Source organism: Anarhichas minor, unplaced genomic scaffold, assembly GCF_050575085.1.
Source record: "Anarhichas minor isolate MPS153535 unplaced genomic scaffold, ASM5057508v1 ptg000027l, whole genome shotgun sequence".
In the NCBI taxonomy this organism is placed as follows: Eukaryota; Metazoa; Chordata; class Actinopteri; order Perciformes; family Anarhichadidae; genus Anarhichas; species Anarhichas minor.
In genome coordinates, this window is record NW_027466473.1 from 10,398,957 (window position 1) to 10,421,941 (window position 22,985).

At 41.3% G+C, this 22,985-nt stretch overlaps 2 protein-coding genes across 2 annotated transcripts in view; one reads left to right on the plus strand and one right to left on the minus strand.

Moving 5' to 3' along the window:
- Window positions 1-15: 15 nt before the first annotated feature.
- nlrc3l1 (NLR family, CARD domain containing 3-like 1) lies at window positions 16-4,711 on the minus strand. Its single transcript, XM_076101246.1, has 7 exons — window positions 4,620-4,711; window positions 3,466-3,726; window positions 3,148-3,249; window positions 2,879-2,956; window positions 2,665-2,773; window positions 2,315-2,555; window positions 16-2,156 (listed from the first exon to the last, which is right to left on the minus strand). The coding sequence occupies exons 2-7, from the start codon at window positions 3,636-3,638 to the stop codon at window positions 583-585; spliced, it is 2,277 nt and encodes a 758-aa protein (XP_075957361.1). The 5' UTR covers window positions 3,639-3,726; window positions 4,620-4,711; the 3' UTR covers window positions 16-582.
- Window positions 4,712-8,102: 3,391 nt separating this feature from the next.
- LOC142960135 (connector enhancer of kinase suppressor of ras 2-like) overlaps window positions 8,103-22,985 on the plus strand; it is a 28,191-nt gene continuing 13,308 nt past the window's right edge. The window contains exons 1-8 of the mRNA XM_076101775.1: window positions 8,103-8,645; window positions 13,071-13,234; window positions 15,273-15,475; window positions 16,630-16,717; window positions 17,844-17,885; window positions 17,982-18,101; window positions 20,131-20,190; window positions 20,362-20,430. Coding sequence (XP_075957890.1) covers window positions 8,582-8,645; window positions 13,071-13,234; window positions 15,273-15,475; window positions 16,630-16,717; window positions 17,844-17,885; window positions 17,982-18,101; window positions 20,131-20,190; window positions 20,362-20,430 — 810 coding nt within the window. The 5' untranslated portion in view covers window positions 8,103-8,581. The remainder of the gene's footprint in view (window positions 8,646-13,070; window positions 13,235-15,272; window positions 15,476-16,629; window positions 16,718-17,843; window positions 17,886-17,981; window positions 18,102-20,130; window positions 20,191-20,361; window positions 20,431-22,985) is intronic.

The window sequence follows — 22,985 nt, forward strand, 5'->3', positions numbered from 1 at the left end:
TGATGGAATCCTGTGGTTGTTTCCCTCAAGATTTATTGTTAGTTGTTTTCAACGGTTATCAGCAACCGGTGCTTTCAGCGATGAGAGAAATTAGAGTAGCGATACTTTTTAGCTATGTAGGATTCTCAGCTCTTCAATGTGAATATACTGCATTACACACATAAATGTCAAACAATATCAAGCACAAGCTGGCAACACAAGCAAAAAAATGAATAATGACCACAAAAAAAAACATCTGATTGTATAAAAACAGGAAAACAATTGAACTCTCAAAATAAGGCCCCTTATTATTGTTAAGCTTCTTTAAATCCATATGAACACACATTGAATCTGTATTCTCTTGAAAGATTCCGTCTCCACGTCTTTGGTACATCCGTGCAACTTAAGTAGCGATTAGCTTCATTAGTGTATATGTTGGTTGAATAGGAGAGAAACGGGTTTCTCCGTCAGGCACATGTCGAACAGTTTTCCTCCATCTGGAGTTCATTGGAAGCCTCGATGGTCATTTTGAATCAAAATTTAATTCTGCACATAGATCAGCGTCTTAAAAGAGTCTGCTCAAACAGATGCGGTCTCTGAGGCTCACGACTTCAGCTCTTCCAGGCAGAGCGTCAAGTTGCCGTTCCTGCCGGGGTACTGATTTTCTCTGATCCGCTTCTCGATGAGCGCAGTCGCGTCTTCAACGAGCGTTGGCCACTTTACAGTAGACGTGCAGAACGGCTCGAGGAGTCCCAGGTTGGTCTTGAGACCCATTCCAAGCAGGAAACGCAGGAAAATGTCATATTTCCCATCGTCGTATCGCAGGCTGCTGTCCACGGCGCTCTTGTACAGCTCTATCGCCGTGTGCCCCTTGAATATCCCCTTGAACCGGTCTTTCAGCTGCTGCTCAAAAATGTTCTTCCCCTGGTTCGTAAAGTAGAGAAACACATAAAGGGCCGCCAGGTACTCTTGCATGGTAGGGTGGATAAAGCTGATGACTTTCTCGTGACACAAGACAAGTGGACTCCTCATGTATTGTGTGCAGAGGCCACTGTTGATCACCACCTCCTCGTCATTGACTCCAGTCTCTTCCCAGTCGTACTTTGAGATCTTGAACTTGCCTCGTTCCAGCATGTCGAAGGCCAACTTTCCAACTTTCATGAGGAAGTCCCTCTCTTTGTTTAGGCTACGATTTGGAGCCCTAAATGCGCGATGCGGTCGGATGAGTGCAAGCAGCAGCTTGGTGTACATGTAGGTGATGTTCCTGGGTGGCTCTGCCCGCGTCGCCCGATTCCTAAAAATGGGCTGGAACTCATCTGCCACCAGTGAGCAGAACAAGGGCAGGTGGCACATGATGCGGAGGGTTTTGGAGGAGTTGATGTACGCAATAACTCGAGCTGCTTGATCCGGGTCCGTGAACCTCTTCTGAAAGTACTCGTCCTTTTGAGGGTCGAGGAAACCGCGCACGTCTATCTCATCGTAGTGCGTATCGTAAGGGATGCAGCGCCTCACCTGCGACCGAGAGAAGACCATCAACAGGCTGCGGAAGAGCAGCCTCTCTCTGAGGAGGTTGACCACGATGACGTTCAGGGTGGTGGGATCTTTGAGGTCCCTGAGGATGGAAGTGTTTTGAAAGTCGAGCTCCCCGTTGTACTCATCCAGACCGTCAAAGATGAACATTATTTTGCCGTCGTCGCAACTGTAATCTTCATCCCTCAGTTTCTTGGTTGCTGGGTAGAGTGTTTGTAATATTTCCACCACGGAGATCTTAGAGTTCTCAAACTGTTTGAGTTCTCTGAACGACAAAGGAAACAAGAAGGACACGTGCAGGTGGGACTTCTCTTCAATCCAATCGAGGACTAACCTTCTGACTGCCATAGACTTCCCTGACCCGGCCACTCCTGTAATCAGCATAAACTTAAAGTGTTTGTGCTTCAGCCTTTCAGCGCTAAAAATGTCCTTGGTAGAAAGCAGTTTCTCTTTTTTACTGTTGCTGTCGAGCTTTTCTATGGTCACGACCTCGTGTTCAATATTTGGGCCATTGTCACATGTTGAGCTTATGTAAAGATCGGTAAAGACGTCGTCAAAGGGTCTCCCCTTTCCCTGCGGGTCAGCATCCTCACGCACTTCGCCGAATTTATTCTTCAAATTCTCGCATAAATCATGACGTACTTCATCTGGAAAAACAAAGAAAAATGTGCATCTCAATATGTAAGATTCTCTCTTTTCTTCCAAATGCACTTTGATCATTATCTCCTCTGCCTTGTGTAAATGTATCAATCCCTTTTCTGGAGATTAAATGATCAGACATTCAGACATACAAGAGCCTACTTACTTTTGATGCACAAAGTCTCGAGGTAATCAATCATCTTTGTTTGCCCAATGTCCTGAAGAAGGGTTTTGGTGATCTGCAAAGAGAACTCCAGGTTGAAACACTCGAGCAAGCGGTCCACAAGGTCCACCATGTCCAAGCCTTGGGGATGAGTGTTGAATGAGTGCGAGTAACTCTTCCACAGCAGCATCTTGAAGTACCTGATGTCTGCCTCAGACAGCTTCCCAAGGGTTTTAGAAATAGCCTGATTCCAAAGAAAAGATTAAATTCAATGATGCCGTTTTCAACAAGAGGATGTCTTCTATATAATTTATTTAAAACTGATGGAGACAAGAGGGGAAAAGCAAACTAACCTTGAAAGTGAAGGCCACCGTCAGGGAAGGATGCCTAGGCTCATTTGGGTCTTGGAATAACTCAGGTTTGACAGGAAGCTCTGAGACGGTATCATCTTTGCATTTAAGCCTGGTGTGCAGCGGAGAGATTTAAAAACACGTTTTACTGTCAGTTCAGTGTGTAATCAAACACTTTAACACGTCAAAGTGGTCATGACATGGGTTCGTTTCTTACTTGGGGATCATCTTTTCACAATCGTCACTGTCAAATGAGTAGCAGCTAGAGTAAGAATCTGCTCCGTTCAGCTGAACCCTAAAACCAGGAAGGATGACAAGAGGGCGTAAACTACTTTCAATTCAACTACAAGAGTGATTGCCGTTTTCCAACTTTAAAATGAAAGTGACAACAAGGTGCGGTATATTGAAAGGAACATACTACAAGCAGGAATGAATGCATTCATTTATAGACTTAATTTAGCTTTGAATACTTCGTCTTGTTTGTACCTTGTGGGGGATCCATCTTCGTCACTCATGTGGATGGAGTCGTCCTCACTCGTCATTGATCCGTACCCCAGAGCTGGAGAAGAGGCCTGGTCCACATACTGCCTAAAAAAAGGAGAGTAGATACATTTATCACATTAAATTCAGCTATATTACATCAGCTATATTACCCCTATATTTAACTGCTGAGCTGCCACACCACCCTTGTTGTTACACATAATAAGGTGTAAGTAATATCTGTTTCACTTTGTACTGTAGTTGCTTCACCACCCTACAGTGAGAGAGAGAGAGGGCCCTTAGAGCTTGTAAAAATCTCCCTACCAGTGGCTGGTATCCATTGGACTCGGCCCCAGGTCCAGAGAGGGTCTTCTCTCAGGGATGTAGAAGAGCTCGTCGCCTTCATCAGACATACTCTGTCCTCTGCCGGACACTGCATCCCCGAGGGAAGAGCCTGACGGCGTGGCCATCGCCTCCAATTCACTGTCGTCCATCATGTCATAGAAAGGATCAGCAAACAACTAAGATGACGAGATCCCTTCTCGTTTTCCCAGGGATGGTCTCGGGGAGCTAACCTGCCTGTACCTGCAGAAGAACATGGGACAATGCAATATATCAGTTCTCAAATTCTCCATCAGAGTGTGTATAGTAAGGAACTTTACACCAAACCAGATTTTCAGGTTTCTACTGATAGACGCTTATTCAGTTTCTGCACTACATTATAATACTACATTTAACTTGTAACAAACATTACATTCAAGGTAACAGAAATGTCCTTTCAAAATAAAATAAATTACAATTTCAAATGTTACTCCCAGGTCGGTAACCACTGTAATAACCTAGCTTTAGGTCTGAAAGGACATACGTGGCGTTAAACAGGGATTTATTACCCCTGGGTTCATTTTACACAGTTATTTCACTTCCTCATTTTAATTTGAAGGTGCTGTATTGGGAAGCTAAAATGAAAAGTTAGACGCTTGTAAGTCTCTGGCTCGCTCTGGAGAAAAGTGCGTCTACCTTCATCGTATGTCTCATGTATTCACATGTTTTAAACTGAGGCTGTATATCGTCCAGTCTGACTGACGGATCATGTCAATAGAAGCAGCTTTAGCTAGCATAAATGGCCTAGTTTGACTTTTGGTCATGGCTATAGCCAATTATTTAAACTTCACTCTTCCTACTTGACTTCTCCACACGTGACATGTCAGTGTCAGACTATGTCAACGGGATTTTAAGATGCGTTTATGATTCAAGGTGAACGTTAATTCTGAATTTAGGAATGAAAAAATACGTTGACAGCCCAGCGACAAACTGTCGCAACAGGAGGGCTCAACCCAGGGATAAGGCAAGTTGTTGTTTTTTACGCTCAATAACATTACTTTCATAATGGCCCAAAGCGTTAAAATAAACGCAAAGGTATTTACATAAATACATTATTGCTACTTTCTGGTTTATGCCAAAAAATAACCTTAACTTACCCCCGTTTTAGTTCACTTCAGGAAGTCAACATTTCTTCTTCTCCTATCGCGTGAGTAGCGAAACAATACAAGGCAGACACTCTCGCCACCTGGAGGCCGGAAGTGTGAACAACATGCACTCTTCTTATACAGTCTATGACGCAGCTGAACAGTGTACACAGCGTGTAAATGTGTTTTTCCCACTTTCTGTTCATCATCCCATGAATAGAAAGTCATACAATAGTTGTAGAAGTTGTTATGAAAAAACTGGCTGGTACCTTCTATGTTTGTGATGGCAAACATGTTAAATACTCAGAACAGTAGCCTATATGTGAAAACACTAAACAGAGGGTGCACGGCTGGCCCAAATCAGGCCTAATTGCTGACTAAAAGAACTTGAACAGCTTCTAAAGCGTTCAGCATTGCACTCTTATAACATTGTTCGTCTCACAATAAACAAAATAAATAAAGTTTAAAAAAAAAAGATCATAATCGATTTAGCTGAACCAGAGTTTTTGTCTACTTTACTCAACTCGTCTTGCTACATTTGACCCACAATACAGCTCGACTGCTGACAGTAGCGGCCTATGATAGCAACTAAAGCTAAGTTTATTATGTTTCCCCGAGTCTATAGCCTCACGTAGAGATGAGGAGCAGGCCACAGAGGCCAGGTAAGGTCACCTCTTTCTAACTCTACGCCCCCAGCTTGTTTTTAAAATTTTTAAACCTGTAGTCTTCTGCCCCACCAACGCTGACTCAGCTGGCATCACTTGAACCAACTCTGTCACCACAAATTGCTTTATACAATTTTTTTTTTTTGAGATGTCCAGTAGCACTCCCAAACCGACTCAATGTGTTGAACCGGCGGTGGCAATTCATAAAGATATCTTTATTACAATCACTTCAATATGTCAAAATCTGTTCAACATAAGCTAATGAGGAGAATGTATGTTTTTTTTAATGCAATCCATTGGATATTTATTGCATATACCTCGACAAGACAAATCTTTTCATCTTAAGGTATGACACTGCTGTGATGCTGATACTGTGTATCAAATGCGTCCTGTGAGTGTCTGTGTGCACGGCCAATGCTCGAGTGTCCTTCTGGTTGGCATTTACTGCAAAATATGATTCATAAAAGTAAAAAAAAAGCAGCAGCTGGTGTTTTATTAGAGCTGCCTGTGGTTGTGTTTCATAATTGTATGTGTTACTTTCAAATTATAGCTGGAATCAAGTTATATTATCAACTTCGCACTGCTGGCTTCCTTTCTCATTTATTTATGATTATTGATTATGTTGAATGTCAGTTCTAGCACTGCTGGGGTGATTGACAGTTTTCTTAATTGTATCACGTTATGCTATTTAGTTGCTTTTTCCCCTGAGAGTTTAAAATTGCAATGCAGCCTATAAGGCTTTTCATCATTTATTTGTGCTGTGTAAGAATCATATAGTTATTCTGTAAGTGTGCATGCGCTCATCAGTGTAGGCCTATTTATTTCTGATCTGGTATGAGAATCAGTTGAGATGTAGGCCTAGTCTTCGCTGTACGAGTGTCCACGCAGTGACTAGCCTTAGACCCTAAGGCTGTTTACCAATACAAGGAAAAAGCGAGGCGCACGTCAGCTTCCTTGTCTCGTTAGTGACCGCTACACTGCGCTTTGTGTGATGGAGGCGTGAGCAGCGACAAAGACGGCAGGAGGAAACAGTGGAGGGTATGAGGGATGATTAGTGCCCAAAGGATTTTAGGAGAAAGAAAAGAATCATTCTCAGGATAGCCATTGTGTTGGATTTATTCGTGGGCCAAAGCCATTTTGAGGCTGTCAGACATGAGCGGTTTTTGTTCCTTTTATTTAAACATGACATTTTCTAAATGTTTGCATAGAAATGGGATCAAGGTTTCAAACTAGACTATCACAGAGTTTTAATGAACAAAAGATTGTGATATGGACTTAAGTCCCCGCGGCAAATCTGAAATTGGCCAAAAAAGCCTACTACCATCAATATCCACACAAACACAGAGATTGGAAATGTACTGCATAAACATATTTGTAGACATGAAAACAACGTGCTTGGGTGCAGCCTCAGACTGACCTGAATGCTTCTGCCATTGCCATGGTAATCAACGTCAAAATTCATTTGTTTTATATATATATAGCCTGCATTACTCCAGTAATCTAGAATAGCCCACGAAATAAGGAATAATAATCACATTATTTGTTATGCATCAGCATTGATTATTATTAGTTATTCTTAGACTAGTGTGCTGTTTGTTGTATGTAGAGGGTGTGTGTGTGTGTGTGTGTGTTGTTTCAGCGCTGTCCCGGCCACTGAAATGCAGTGAAGGAGATTGATAGATGGTCTTAGCATTGCCAAGTCTTTTTTTTTTTTGTTGACGTTGGCATAGGCTACAGTCTATTAGTTCATTCATCTGTTCTACAATTTATTCATTTGTTCTACGAATTAATGAAGTTGTTTTCATGGGCATTGCTGTCATTTATTTGATGCGATTATCTCACTTTTTTTTTTTAGCAATTTTAGCTTAAATAAATAGGAAAATCCTTGAAGTCCAATTTATATCCTCATCTCTCAGACAATAATGGCAAAGTAAAGTACACTATCAGTAAATAATGGCCTCAAGTTTGAGGAAAGTACAGCTTGTGTTGTTGCTGTCATCGTCGCCCCGGCATTTAAATGCATGTGCTTACCCGGCTTCAAGCCCGATGGCCTGATGACGTAAAAGGGCCCAGGAGACTCGGGTGGAAATAAATAAAATAACATTTAGTTTGGCACTCCTGACTGAACTGTATCTCTTACTGCCTGACAAAGGGACGGGTGAGAGGTGACTGACTGTGTGAGAGAGATTGCTACAGTGAGCCGGCCTGTAACTTTTGGTGACGCAATTTCCGCAACGTATATAACGCAAACATATTCGAATATTCCTCGCTGAAGCTTCGAAGCACCAACAATGTTATTCGGGACAGCCAGTGCAACCACATTTGAATCTGATCGAACCAATTAAGAGCTATGGGTGCATGCATGTTGGGCCCATGGACGGCCTGTAAAACCACGGGCTCTGGTACAACTGCATTGCCATTTCCACAACGGGCGTGGTGCCTATATGTTGGATGAGATGTGTGATTGCCCACTTCAACAGTAGGGAGGAGAGTTTTATTTCTTAAATGATGTAGAAGTATACCAATGAACAGATATGTATTCCTACCACTACACTGTGGTTAGATGGACAGTGATACCAAATGATAAAAAAAACAAAACTCAATTACAGTATATTTTTCTTTTAATAAAAGTCAGCACTGTCCCAATATCTGCTTCTTCATGTAAGTGTTGCCACTCAGCCACGTTTTACATGAACTCCTCTCTTATTCTCACCATTAATTCCCATCTCCTGCCTTTTGTGTGTGTGTGTGTGTGTGTGTGTGTGTGTGTGTGTGTGTGTGTGTGTGTGTGTGTGTGTGTGTGTGTGTGCACTAATCACCCGTCATACATACTTCGCACGGTGAGGGATGTGACTCCATGTCTGAGGGAGGATGCTCAGAGCGAACCCAACCTTTCCAGACCCCAGTATGAAGTGACAGTCTGTGCGTTGTTCTCCCCTGCTCTGGATGGTACTGGGATATATTTTGGAAGGGGGGGGTCGGGCAGCAGCGACCAACCGGCATTACCGCCACTGAGCCTGACATGAATCACAAGTAAAAGAGCTCTTTCAAGCGAGCAAACAGCTCAGGAATGTGCAAGTCTGCCGGGCTGCACTCAGCGTTCTCTAAGCGATATTTTGGATGTTTTGGACCTACCTCGTTTTGTTTATAAACTCAGCAGCGAAGAGTACAGACTGTCCTTTAATTTTACCTAAATTTCTATTGTTTTTTTCTTTATTTTGCAAAACATTTTTGAGGGTGGGGGGTTGGATTTGTTGTGGGTGTGTTTTTTTCTTCTTTTGTCAAGCGTGAACAAGACAAACTTCTACCATGGCACTGGTTATGGAGCCCGTGAGCAAGTGGAGCTCCAGTCAAGTGGTTGACTGGATGAAAGGTAAGGCTTCAGGCACGACGGTAGCCAAATAGAAAACTGATACCGCCAAACTGCGATGTTGCAATGAACAGTGTTGCGCTGCGTGCATCAACGCATTTCAACACAGATTCACTCCAGATGCCAAAAAGGAGAACAAAACACCTGCTGAGCCTCGGGTTTTTGCCTCATCGGCACGCGGCTGCTAAAGGCTTTTAATTACAGCCTCAAATCATTTGATCGATTCCCCCCCCCTAGCCTGTTACAATGTGGAGACGATTTGTCCTTTCAGACCAGCATGTTCTCCAGAGCCTAACACATTCAAATAGCTCAACACGGATTAGAACCTCCATTGTGTCATGCGGTGGGGGTTATTGTTGACGCGGGAGGCTGGGAAACGTATAGCGGAGATCCCAGTAATTACACACGAATTATGACCCTTCTCACGGGATCTGGGGTCAGACTGTATTTCAAGTTGCCAAGCTTTAGCCTATAGTGTGCAATGTATAGAACAAGAGCTTTCATGGCTTTACAAAGTCAGAGCTTAAAGCCATCTGTGCCAAATGCTGATCCACAGATGTTCTCAGTCATGGTGAAGAAGTCCCGGCTGACGACTATATAAGCTGAAATAGTTTTAAAACCTCATAGTGCATCGAAACCCAAGGCGATGTTCCATTTAGCTCTCACTTCACGTTATGCATTTATTCAGGCATAAGAGCATTTTATGGGGTAAATCTGAACATATCTTCACATTTGGGAGACAACCTGCAGACAAATGAGGTGCAAATACATATGACGCACAGATAGGATCCATGTTTGTTAATGAAGCACTATTAAGGCCAACTGCAATCCAAGAGAGAGAGAGAGAGAGAGAGAGAGAGAGAGAGAGAGATGTTTTGACTAAACTGAACTTCAGATAAGGGAGGCTTGGGCTGGATTTAAGTTGGAAAGCCTCATATGTAGTTGTCAAAATCAATTCACCATTAATAAGATTTGGTAGCTGTGTTGGATTAAAAAAAAGTTCCTCAGAGGAAGATTGTTTGCTCAAGACAGACCAGCACAGAGTCAGGGTGCAGCGAAGTCAATAGATTTGCTGCTTTTTGTCTGTTTGCATTATAAAAGTAATTACCGCTGGCGGTCTGTTGCTATGAAATATGTAGTACACGGTGTAGGTGGAGGAGATGGTGAACTCGGTAAGAGGATGCTCTCCAAGTCTGTGTATTTGTCTGTCAATGCATTAATTGTTTCAGTAATATGTGTTTTGCAGAGCCACGTGCTCACGTGTCAGGCCACTGCCCTACAGAGATGCTCCAGATGAAACACATACATCTTTACTGCCTCAACACACACACACACACACACGCACGCTGTTGGTCATAATTCTAAGTCTGTCGGCCTTTTTCTGCTGCCTCAGACATATTATGATTGCATGGATCAGGCCTCTCTTAGTATGAGTTGTGTGTTACAACTACCTGGATCTGATGCTGCCTTTTAAACGGGGTGTTTTTGTGAGTGTGCTGGCAGAGTGAAGACAGTGTATAGCTTCATGGAGGATTCAAACAGACACAGCGGCGATAGGATGTGGAGAAAGGCAGAGACTGAACGGCCACAACAGTTCAAACGAGATCTCAGATGACCAGTAAATAAGCTTGTAGCGCAATTGAGAAATATAGAGAGCAAGAAGCAAATATTGGCTATGAGAGAGGGCTCTTCAGTGTCCCACATCTGACAAGTGGAGCAGAGACAATTGTGTGCCCAGAGCCCAGTAATGGTAATTTAAAGTGAGGGACAGAGCGGCGCTGAGAGACACTGAGGGAGAGGAAACGGAGAGGGGGTTTCATTTTTGTCTCACATCCATTCTCAGCTCCTGACGACTGGCAGCGTTTGCCGTTAGCACTCGCAGGTTCCATTATTAGCATACCGCTCCCTGATGTCACTGGAGGCCAAATAGGGGCACCCTGTGACCTTCCCACAATCCACATCTACACCCCCCGCTAGTGTTTTGTGTGAGCAAAACGCCCTATTCCCAGCTGTGACAAAGCTTTGATGAAGAGATTTCCTTCACAATAGAGAAAAGAATTCCAGCTTTGACTGAAAATGTGTTGTTAAACAAGTGCGCTACCACGCACAAACACATATGAACATCTTCGGTATTGTTTTTGTGATTTGTGTGTGTGTTGAGGCACAGATTTAAAGCAGGCTTAGTATAATCTCTCTACTCTTCCTGGCAGTATGTATTCTCGTGATTCATGTTTTGTGAAGTACATCAGCTTTATATTTGTTCTCTTTCAGTCTGCCTTGCACAGAGTGTCAGCCACTGGCAGTGATCAATGAAGAGTCAGATGAACAGGAATCCATTTTGACAACGCTAACAGCCCATAATATCTCTCCTGCCTCACATTACCAGTGGATTATCTAGAATGGAGATCACGATGTGTCAGTGCTGCGCTTTTAATTTCTCCTCAGCGTGCCTCATAATCTGACCCCGTACATGACGTGGACAGGAAAATTGATGTAGCGGAGATTACTTGGTACAGTCAGCGAAGTGTTACATGATGCTACTGTCATAAGAGGACACGTATGAAACAAGACGGCATTTCATTTTTAGTCTTTTTGTGTCTTGAGTTCTTTGAATTATAGTAATAACCTTTTATTTATACGCATCAAAATAGTGCTACATGATGCTTTTCAAACCATGTAAAAATGTAAAATATTATGAGAGTTTATTGCTGATGAACTCAGCAGACAGCTATGTCGGCTATGTCTCATGCTACCACCATTTTTTGGAAAGCATCATGTCCTCTCTTCTCTCCGTATTTCTTTATTTGGTCCTGCGGTCAGGGAGAATCCCTGCCAAAATCCTGCTTCATGGTTTCTATGGCAATGTGGGGAATACTTCATTGACATAATGAGTCTCAATTAACTTGGTAAAGAGGCCGATTAGTTAAGCCTTTAAATTGTATGCAAAGCCATGAAACTCCCTATGTTTCCTCTCCACCGTTTAGCTGCCAGCTAAACCCGATCAGAATGCTTGATCGGGTTTAGGCACAGCGCTGAGACACATGTATATGATTGGTCCGCAGCGATGAGAACACCAGATGAGCAAAGAGTTGTGTGTGTGTGTGTGTGTGTGTGTGTGTTTGTGCCTCTCTTACTGAGAAGATGGAAACAGACCGAGTGTATAGAAAAAGCCTCACAAAGGCTACTCTCTCTGTTTCCAATGGTAAAAGGACAGCCAGTTAGCATTCAGAGCACTTACTGGTGACATTCAGCCGACACACAGTATGTACGTCTATAAATGAGTTGCAGCCGAAATTATTACACAATTCATCGCTTTGGAAATCAACAGAAAATGACTCGGCAACTATTTTTTTTAAGCGAAAAAATGCCAGGCTCTCTGGTCTTCTATAGTGAAATGAATATCTTTGGGGTGTTGGACGGATGGATAAAAACAAGCAATTTGGAGACATACTTTGAGCTCTACGAAATTATCGACGGACATCTTTCACTACTTTCAGATATTTTATGGATCAAGCAATTCATCAGTTAATTGAGAAAATAATCAGCAAATTAATTGTTAATAAAAATAATAAAAAGCTGCCCCTAAATAATTTGTTCAGATAGTGTGTGTGTGCTAGATATAAAATAAATAAACAGTAGATACAATTCTAGAGTCAAGAAACCTCTTATGAAATATTTACAGAGCAAAATGTATTTGCTGTTAAATTATTTGGAGCAGCACACAATGTACATGCTTTCAACATCATTTGTTGTCATTAGCTCCGTGGTAGGAAGACAGAGCGTGGACACAATGTCATTAACACCTGTAGAAAATGCTCTCCAATGCAATTCTTCCAAAATAACCTGTGTGCAATTTATGAAGATGGGTTCATTTAAGTTTATGGTAAATCTTTAGTTTGTTTTGTGACGCCGTTGTTTTGGATTTAATTCTTTTGATAAAGTATGTCTATACCCTACTGCGAGACAGTGCTAAACCTCTGTTGATGAGTTGAAATTCGTTGATGGAGCTGAAAAATCAATTTGTTTTAGTCTCCTGCACTTCATCGACTGCGTCACTGAAATAATTCACACCTGCTGCAGCAGTGAAAGATGTAACACAAGCTAAGCACAGACACGATGCCCCTGTTTAGTTGAAAGCTTTTTCTAGTTTAAAGCTGCGACGGCACCTCAGGACTGTTGAGGAGGAGGAATCTGTCAGATTTCTGGCTTGACGCAGACGGTTTCACACTTAAGACTCAACAAAATACAACCTGTGCTCAAGCTTTACAGATTTGCAGCACATATTCTGGCAAGAAAAGCGATATCAAGCCCTATTAGAACACGTAAGGTAAATAAATGTTTCATAAGATATCAGAAAGTCTGATACTGCCAGCAAACAAATGTTTCATGTTGTCGAGCTGTACAGAAAGTTTCCCTGTCGTCCCTCAGGCCTGGACGACTGCCTGCAGCAGTACATCAAGACCTTCGAGAGAGAGAAAGTAGGGGGGGACCAGCTGCTGCGTATCACCCACCAGGAGCTGGAGGATTTGGGAGTGTCCAGAATCGGCCACCAGGAGCTCATACTGGAAGCTGTAGACTTACTTTGTGCTCTGGTGAGTCCAAGCTTCCCACGCTGTCTTCCTACTACTCTGTGCTGTCACCTCAAAGAGTTTCAGACCTCTGCTGTTGGATGAAGTTTCTGTTGCGCATTTGGTGCCGTCTCAGCTTTTCAAATACTTTAAAATTCACTGGATTTCCCCCAAGATAGAAAATAAGGTTGTTTTTTAGTCCTTTTGGATATGTAACATTTCAACGGATAGTTATTAATGCGTAACATTATCTCTCATAAAGTCTGTTTTATCAGTTAACAAAATAAATGGGTGAATAGGGGAGTTTTGATTGGGAAAATGCTTTAGGCCTCAAGTTTCAAACATCACAGCAAATCTACCAGAGATAATAATCTGGTATCCTCTACAGGCAAATCCTACATCTGTCATTAGTGCTGACATGGATTACAGCCTCCTCCTGGAGTGATTTGTGCTCTTAGTCTCACAAGAAACTACTCTGCTGATAGACTGCTGCTGTGATTATCGGGCTAATGTGCTGTTGAAGAAGTGAAAGCCTGATATTTCATACAGCTTGTAAAACTCACTCCATCCTCCTCAATCCTGTGTTAACTTTTGATGCAGGTCAGCAGTATCACAATGACATGAAATAAACCAATGACGATGTAACTTCCTGTTCAGAGTCTCCTCCTCCAGTGAAACCCAGTAGTTTCTGGTAGAATAATAAAATATATTTCTTTCCAAACTTTGATTTTTAAATACATTAACAGTAGTATAATCAGGCCTTACATTTGCAGGTTCAGGGGGAAACTTTTCTTTCATTGCTTTTTTCAATTAGTCGTTTGTATGTTGCGTTATGCCTTCTTATAGTTTGGAATGTTTGTTAGTTGATTTAGGCCTCTGTCAGCTCATAAAAGTTCAAAATTCATACTTCATCTAATAAGGGCTCTAACTAATCTGCAGATTATTTTGTCAATTAATCATTTGGTGCATAACATGTCAGAAAATAGGGGGAAATATCTAACAATGTTATAGAGCTTAAGTGTTTACAATGATATAAAACAGCATCAGATCCTCAAATTGGAGAAGGGGGAACTATAAGACAATATTTTGTATGAGAAGTTAATAACATCCCAGTTAAGGAATTTTATTTTTCACAGCTTTTAACAAGTGCAATTTAACTAAAGCAAATGTAAAGCTCTTTGTTGTATTTGAGGGATATTTTGTTAATTGGTTGTAGTGTCATCCACCTGTGCTCGGCTTAATCATTTCTTAAGACTCTCTGAGTTTGATCTATTCAGACTTTTTTTCCTATATATTATTTATTATATTTATCTGCACACTGAGGGGACAATCGGAGAGTAAACATGGATGTCAATACCGAGAATTAATAACCTATTTGCTGCCTCTGTCAAAATGCACATCCATGGCGGTGTTAAAGGTGAACAGCTAGACAGAGGAACTGGAAAAGGAGAAGATGGTAGGGAATGTATGAGAAGTAGGAATGAAGGAGAGCGGGTGGAACAGAGATGAAGATGGGTACTTGTTGGCCCTATAGAGACACAGAGAGAGACTGGATGGAGATTTAGTGGACTGAGGTCACAGATGCAATCTGAAACTAAAGTCCTCTCATCCTGCATCGCTGCACGGGGGGGCCTTGCTTCAGCCCCAAAGCTCCTTATGTAACTGGGATTTAGTTTAAAGTCTCTCAGGCCCTGCTTTATTGAATATGATTAGCGGCCCTCCTGACGCGCTCTCCCCTCCCAAGAAACTCTGACGTGACAGACACCCACAGGCCTCCACGTGCATTAGGCGACGTACGGAGTGATGAGAGTTCTGCTATCCCTCGACACGCAACGTGACAGATGGAGGGGAGCAGGCCGGATGGGTCAGTGGTTTCATTCCTCTTTGCGTTTGTAACATCCTCTATTGTGTGACAAGGTGGGTCTTTTTATTCACAGAGCGATGTCATGACAACACTCGGTTTCAGTCTCCACACTGGAGAAATTCTTGCGTTGCGTCACAGTGAAAACAAACACTGACAAACTGCTCAAACAGAGTGAGCTTACTTTCCTTTCTCCTCTAGAATTATGGGCTGGAGACTGAGAATCTAAAGACTCTTTCTCATAAGCTGAACTCATCTGCCAAGAACCTGCAGAACTTCATCACAGACCGGCGGCGCAGCGGCCATTACGATGGCCGAGCCACCCACAAGCTGCCCAACGACTTTCTTACCTCCGTGGTGGACCTGATCGCTGCAGCCAAAAGCCTTCTGGCGTGGCTGGACAGGTAAGATTTGCAAAAAGGTGCCCCTGTAATACATTTAATCATGTTAAACCCACATGTTCATGCAATGTTCATGTACACAAATTCACGCACGTTTTCCCTGTAGGTCTTGACGTTGGGAGGTTACGTAGCAGCACTAGTTGTGCCTAATATAGTCTCACATTTTGCACCTCTTTGAAAGCCCTGAAGGTAATCTCAGATGCATACTTATGCATTTTCAATTAGATGTGATGGAGTATTAGAATTTTATATGTTCTTTACATTTTACAAAATGACTTGCAGCAGAATCTATGAATACTAGCTTCAAAATGGAATGAGACCGTCTTATTTATCTGGCATGACGCGTTTGATCATGTAGTGTGTTTTGGGAATTCTAGTGTGTTTTTAACACATACAGACCAGTTTTTAACGTTATGTCCGTGACCAATCAGCTGACAAGAAAAGATGAGTAAAGGCCTAATATAAGTAGACTTTGACAGGGTGGCAAAGAAGGCACTGAGCAAGTCTATTTATATGTTGCTTTATCCCTTTGCTTCTCTCTGGGATTGTGCCAGTGTGTGTGTGTGTTTTGCATCCGTTTGTGCGCGTGTGTGTGTGTTTGTTTGATGAATTTGGAAGTTCAAAGCAGACGGCATTTAACAGAAATAACAAAGTAAACTGCTGTTTCTTTTCCCATTTAGAAAAGTCCTAATCCACAGCGTCTATTCTAATTAAAATTCAATATCCACTGTTTCCTTTTCATGTTTGAATGCATCGTTGTAGACAACATTACGGGTTTGGGGTTTAAATAGGACTCTGATGTCATGTTTAATGTTTTCTGGAGTACAGAGAGGAAAATGTGTAAATTAAAATATACCAGTCATTTTTAGGCTGTGTATAGTATGTGTTACAGTCACAATGATCGATCAGCTCATAATGGCATCTATACCAACCATTTAATGTTGTTTATTATTATTGTTTTTATACGTGAATGCTATACTGTAACCACAAAGAACATTCATATTATTCTCTGAAATCTGACTTAGGTCTTAATGCGTGTGTATGTGTGCTGATGCACACGACGGTGTGTTTGTAAATGTTCCCACACATTTACCAAAGACTTAGTCTCAAAGGAAGAATGATCTAATGGTTCATTCCAGGTGCTCCTTCTTTTTCAGGTCCCCATTTGCTGCAGTGGCAGATTACTCCGTGACACGAAACAACGTGATCCAGCTGTGTCTTGAGCTCACTACGATTGTGCAACAGGTATATAAGTCGTGTAGCTTAAGTTAAAGTTTTCATTCTATTTCAATTTCTAGATCAAAATACCTCCAATAGACAAGAGTAACCTGATTTCCCACATAAAAGTATAATGGTGATGCCAACATGCATTACTCCTTGTTTCAGTCTTAAAGTGTGCATGTATATATGTATATACTGTATATGTGCATATGTTTTGTTAGAAGCTGAAGGTTCAGTAAATAATTTGTTTTATGCTTGATACAGAACTGAAGCATCATCTCACTTAATTCTTTGTATACACATCCAATCTAGAGCCTCGAATACCTTAACACCTCCTATTCTTTCTTTTTTTTTCTCCAAACATTGCATCCATATACATATTCAAACATGAGAAAATATATTGAAGGTTTAAACTACAGCAGATATACATGAAGTACAACAAAGTTCTGCAACTGTTAAAATGTCTTTAACTTGAATAATTTCATAAAACTACTTCAGGTTAGCTGATCACTAATATGGGAATTAGAACTCCATTCTGTTTACGCACAAAGGTTCTAGTTTTATGAATTACTGTCAGTGCTCATATACATATTCATGTTTTTCACCCGTCATATATGCTGTCATTTAAAGCATCGCCTCATACAGATACAGTTGAAATGCATGTTCAGATGTTTTCAAAACTAAAGACACATCAGATCAGATGAAATGTTGGAAATTTATCACAGATTAGATATTAATATTGGTGTATTCATGTTTGGCCTGTACATGATGACAAACGCAACCAGCCCTGTACGACCCTGAAAGATCAGTAAATAATGAGAGAAGTGATGCTTAATAGGTTTTAGGACTGTCTCTTAGGAGAATAATGTTTATAGAAAAATGTGGGAAAAATTGAAGGTGGGAGTGAAAGAGGGCGATAGGGAGAGAGTTGAGTGCCGAGAGAGGAAGACTGGCAGAGAGAGAGAGAGACATGCCTCCGCATTGGTGATTCATTTGTTTTGTGTTTGTGCATGCCTGTGTGGGAGTGTTGGGGGGTTATAGGTGCCAAGCTGCTCGGTTTTGCTTATATCCACCTACAGCAGAAATGCCAATAATAACTCCATTTTGACACGTTCTCTTGAGGTAACAGTGCTCTCTGAATGTTCCCCAGGACTGCTCTGTGTACGAAACGGAAAACAAAATCCTAAATGTGGTGAGTTGCTGACTTGATCACACTGGCTCGAAATGTAAATTAAGCTATAATGAGCTCACTTTAAGGTTGTACTCATCCCTAATATGTCCTCCCCAGTGTAAAACTCTGTCCGAAGTGTGCGACCACATTATCTCTCTGTCCTCGGATCCCATGGTGTCCCAGGCTGCACATTTGGAGGTTGTGCAGCTGGCTAACATAAAATCCACTGAAGGACTGGTAAGGCTGAGTCTTCTCTGTCAGACTCCTTTTTTTTTGAGTTTCTTATTGGTTATCCTACCCAGTATGTCATTAGAGAATGGTCTACAGGCTGCTTAACTACATAGTAATTACAAAAAAATAACTTAACAATTCCCCGACAATATTGATATAATAGGAAATTCAATAACTGAGCAATTAGTCAGTAATTGGGATTAAGAAATAGGTTTAGCTAGAATCTCACACACACAGACTCTCTTTCATCGTGAACACAACAATATGTAAAAAGCCTGCAAGCCCAAAACCCCACTACACATGTGGCACTTCACAAAAACTAGCTTTCAATATACTTTTCCATCACACAGTATGGTTTAGTATACTGAAAATATCAAGATGTTAAATTGTTTTCCAGGTTTGACGAAATGAACACAGGAAAAAGCTACAAAAAAAAGTAAAGTACAAAACTACTAATGATGCTGGATGATGGTGAAACCTACTAATTACGGAAATCACAACAGCATGACTTCTGACAGTTCAGTGACGTCTGTTTGATCCAAATATGGCATGTGCGAATTATCTTGCAGCATGTATCTCACTCAATGCAAAAAAAATGTTATTTCAGTTGCTCAATCACTAATACTAACCTTGCCTGATTTGTTCCTTCCAGTTATATCGCAGTTATTTTAAACTCTTTCCTCTGTAGGTATTTTGGGACCATGAAGGGACCAGGCTATTTATTTAAAGGGTTGGTTGACCCAAATTACAAAAGATTACCTCTCGAGCCATGCAAATAGTTTTGGTTTTAATGCCCATATTTTGAGATATCCAAAATATCTAGATAAATAAGAAATATTAACACCAATGTATTGTTGGTGAATTTCATTTGTGGTGCTCACAGCGTTAAAATGTTGCAGTACAAACTGTGTTGCTGGGGTTCATACAAAGACCCTGCTGTTGACAGTTTTTATCTGGCTACTCAGAGTATGCGGTGGTTGTTGAATTTTTAAATTAGCACTTTATACATGAGTCGTAGCATCATTTCACATTTCTAAATAGTATGAATATTAAAGTAAAACATGAAAACCGTGTGCTGCTAGTATCTTATTAGGCTCATTGTAGCTGTCCCAGAACTGGGTTTAGCTGAGCTTGTGGGCATATGAGTCAGCTTGTAAAAAAGCAACATAAAAAGATGACATTGTCCGTGTTAAAATGAACAAAATACAAAATGCTTAACTTGCAGATTATATGCAACGAATGACTGTGCATTTACCTTGGGGACAAACTATAGGTAGACCTGTAAAGTAGCAGAGAAGACACATATTTTTGCCACCACTGTATAACCATCAGCACTTGGTCGGACTCCATCTTCGCTCTGACCTACACTCAGGCACGAGCGCCCTGCTTGGGGCCACAATAAAAGCCCCACCCCCACACAAATGCTAGCAGGGGGCATGGAAGTTCTCTCATCCGTTCAGTAAAACCTGAACACAACAGTGGGCCAAGTGGCCTAAAAATAAACCTCTTATACTCATCTTGAAGACTGGCATGCTGCTTCTGTGTATCTGTGTGTGAGTGCACATTTGTACTCATGCACATCTGTGTGTCGGGGTGTGTGTGTATGTATAAGGCCCTTTAGACCCCTTTTAGTGAAAACTTTGAGTTTTAGCTTTTCTGCAACATATGAACAGTATTTGCAGATAAATAATCCCCCATGTTTGATTCAATCTGCTTGAAGGAGCATTTGAGTGAGACCTACTACATGACAGCAGTTCAGACCGTGCCGTGTACGCATGGTATGTAAGGACCTTGCTGCTGTCATTTGAACATTTGTCCGATTAGGCAAATCTGAGCTCAATATGAAAAAATCATTGAGATAAATCCAAACTCCTACCCGTTCTGTACTACGAGCAGATTAAAACAAATGTTAAGATTTGCAATAATGTTATGACCCTGGTATGTATCTGTGTGGCTGCGACAAGATGCATTCGGTTAAAAGAGCCTCATGTTAAAGTTTGCTTTGTGATGTAAAGTTCTTGCTATCTCCCCACAGGGCATGTATATCAAATCAACATATGATGGTCTGCATGTAATCACCGGGACAACAGAAGGAGTAAGTACAAGCCTCTTTGTGTTTGCGTCTGTTGTTGATCTTGGCCTCACTGCCTATTTGCTCGTGGTGTAATATGTAGAGTCAGGTGTGTCACTTGCACCACAGTAAGCTCTGTCATGGCAGTGAAATGGAGCCGCAGTTACTGACTCTGCCTCTCCGTCTATCCATCAGTCTCTGGCTGACCGCTGTAAGAAAATCCATGCTGGAGATGAAGTCATTCAGGTCAATCATCAGACAGTGGTAAGACCACTTTTCTCACATTTGCCATTTGCAAATGATTTTCATGTGCATTTTGCATTTGTTAATGCAAATGTCTGTTCAATTAATATGTTTGTTTTGTACATACCTTCCTCAGGTTGTGTATATGCAGTGAATGTGCATGTGTTTCCTTTATACACATTCATGTCTGTGTTGCAGTACATCCTCAGTGAGCCACCGCAGCGCTACCGGAACTGTTCTTGTATAAGTGGCTGGTTCTAGGGCCTCTTGTAGGTTGTTTTTGAGGATGTGGATATTTCACTCTGACTGGATATGTTTCTTTTCCCGTCACAGGATCACTTGGATGGTCAGTTGAAATTGTTGAGCTCATGCTCACAAGAGCCCTTCAGTCAATCAGGAGGTTCCTGCTTAGGGCCCTTAACAAACTGTTAACACCATTTTCACTGTGATTTCTGTTAGTGGCGTTTAAACTCCTAAACACTCGTAATGCAACCACACAGGTGTTTTCTTTATTGATTAGACTCTCCTCAGGACAAGACTGTGCTTGATTGATCCTCCTCACATTTCAAGTAGTTGTGTTGCAGTTGTTGGAGAGGGACAGCTCACAAACTGTGTGTTCCAAGTTTTTTTTGGGGCCTTGGCTGGTGCCATTCGTGGTTGTCTCCTTAAATCCCTGGGCCACCAGGGCACCCAGAGTTTATCCTTATTTTGAAAAAGCTGTTTAGGGACCTCATATCATTCTCAGCTGTGCCCAGCTTCAACCTGATCAGAGCACTAACCAGCCAATATAATTTGCTTTTCACTGTTTTTTTTTTGTAAGAGATAAAACTGCAAAAATCTTTTGTTGCTTTTGTACATAGCATTGTAAAAATTCAGTGGTGCACAATTTAAATATAGCACCCTTTGTCTAAACTAATTGCTACTTGTGTGTGCAACAGCAAGATGTATGATAATTACACGGTTCAAGTCAGGTTCATTTCAGTCAGTCAACGAACCCACAGAATGCAGCCATTTTTTAATGGAGAATAAGTGCAAATACAGAGTTGATTTTGTTGTCAAGCCTCTTTCATCTCACTGTGAAGCGCAGTTTAAAGGCTGCCAGAAAGCGAGAGCAGGGAGGACTCAGTGTATGCTTCTCATGGGGAACCAGAAGAAATACCTTTTTCATAGCAGACAATTTAACCTGTCATAGCAGGAAGAGCACAGGTGTAATTAATAACATTAATGACAAGCCAGGAGGCCATGTATGCACAATTCCAGGAACAATGTTATTAATGTTATTAACTACACATGTGCATTTCTAAAAGCAATTTGCTTTCTTTGATTGATTTGCAGCAGCGTTTCAAATTTGCAGCGTGATTGACATCAGTCGGCACGTCTTGTACCATCTAATGTTTATTCATATTTGTTATTTTCTCATTTATAAGGTGGGGAAGGAAACAGTATAAAGTGAAGATTATTATGTTGTAGTTACTGTATATTATTAGTATGTGGTATGGTACTGGGACAAAGTGGATGCTGGTGGCAGGTGTTGGTGAAGGATGTCTTGGTGCGGCTGTTGCATAAGTGAGCAGCAGCTGAGTGAGTTTGACAGTGTCTGCTGATCCGAAAACTGTACTGCTACCGACTGCCATAACCAGCTTAAACATTGCTAATACATTTAATTGAGTGTGGTCCATAGTTAAGAACAAAGCCATGGCGGTTGATTGTTCATGAACATCCCATTAGAGGAGGCATTAGCCACGCTGAAACCAAACCGCATTGAACTAGATGCGTCTGTGGTGGGAGGATTCTTTGCACCATCTCTTTACACACGAACTTCATAAACCAGAGGAGAAAAGTACAGGAAAGGTTTTAACAGTAGAGCAAGCAAAAACATCTTCAGGTCTGAGAGATGGTGCAACAAACATCAAGGTTTAAAAAAAACCCCACAATATCAAGAGAAGAGATGCTTGAAACAGTTCAGGGATCTATAATTAAAGCAGCTGGGAGAAGTTCAGCAGACAGACACAGAACAAAGTTCACTGGATTTTAGTACCCTTTTCCATGAGACGCAGACGTTACCAAGGCTGCGAAAGCAAAGGAGTTACACCAACCAAAAGAAAGTAATGAGGGGAAAAATCTTTGAATTTGAAACGTTGACAGTGTAACACATCTAGGATAAGCTAAAGAAATGGCAATTTATTTGGTGCTATTGAGCACAAGATTGGAAGGCTGTAAAAAAAAAACGATGACAGCATGTCAGACATAAATAACTTGAGGCAGCGAGAATAGATTGAATTTCTGGTGCAGGTCAATAAATGGTGAAGGCTTCAGACACATAATAATGGACAGTACATTTTAACACAGGAGAGTGTTCCAAGAGTCCCCTAAAGGATATGAGACAAAAAGAAGGAACCAATGGCATGACAGTTTATGAGAAACACCTTAAAGCACAATATTTCTATATCAAGGCAAAGCAGTAGATAATTGAAAAAAAAGTAAAAAAAACATGGGGTTTACTTCTTTAAATATATACGTTTTTTTTTTTTTGGCCCGACACAGTAAAACAGTCTTCTTATCATAGAATAAAGCAG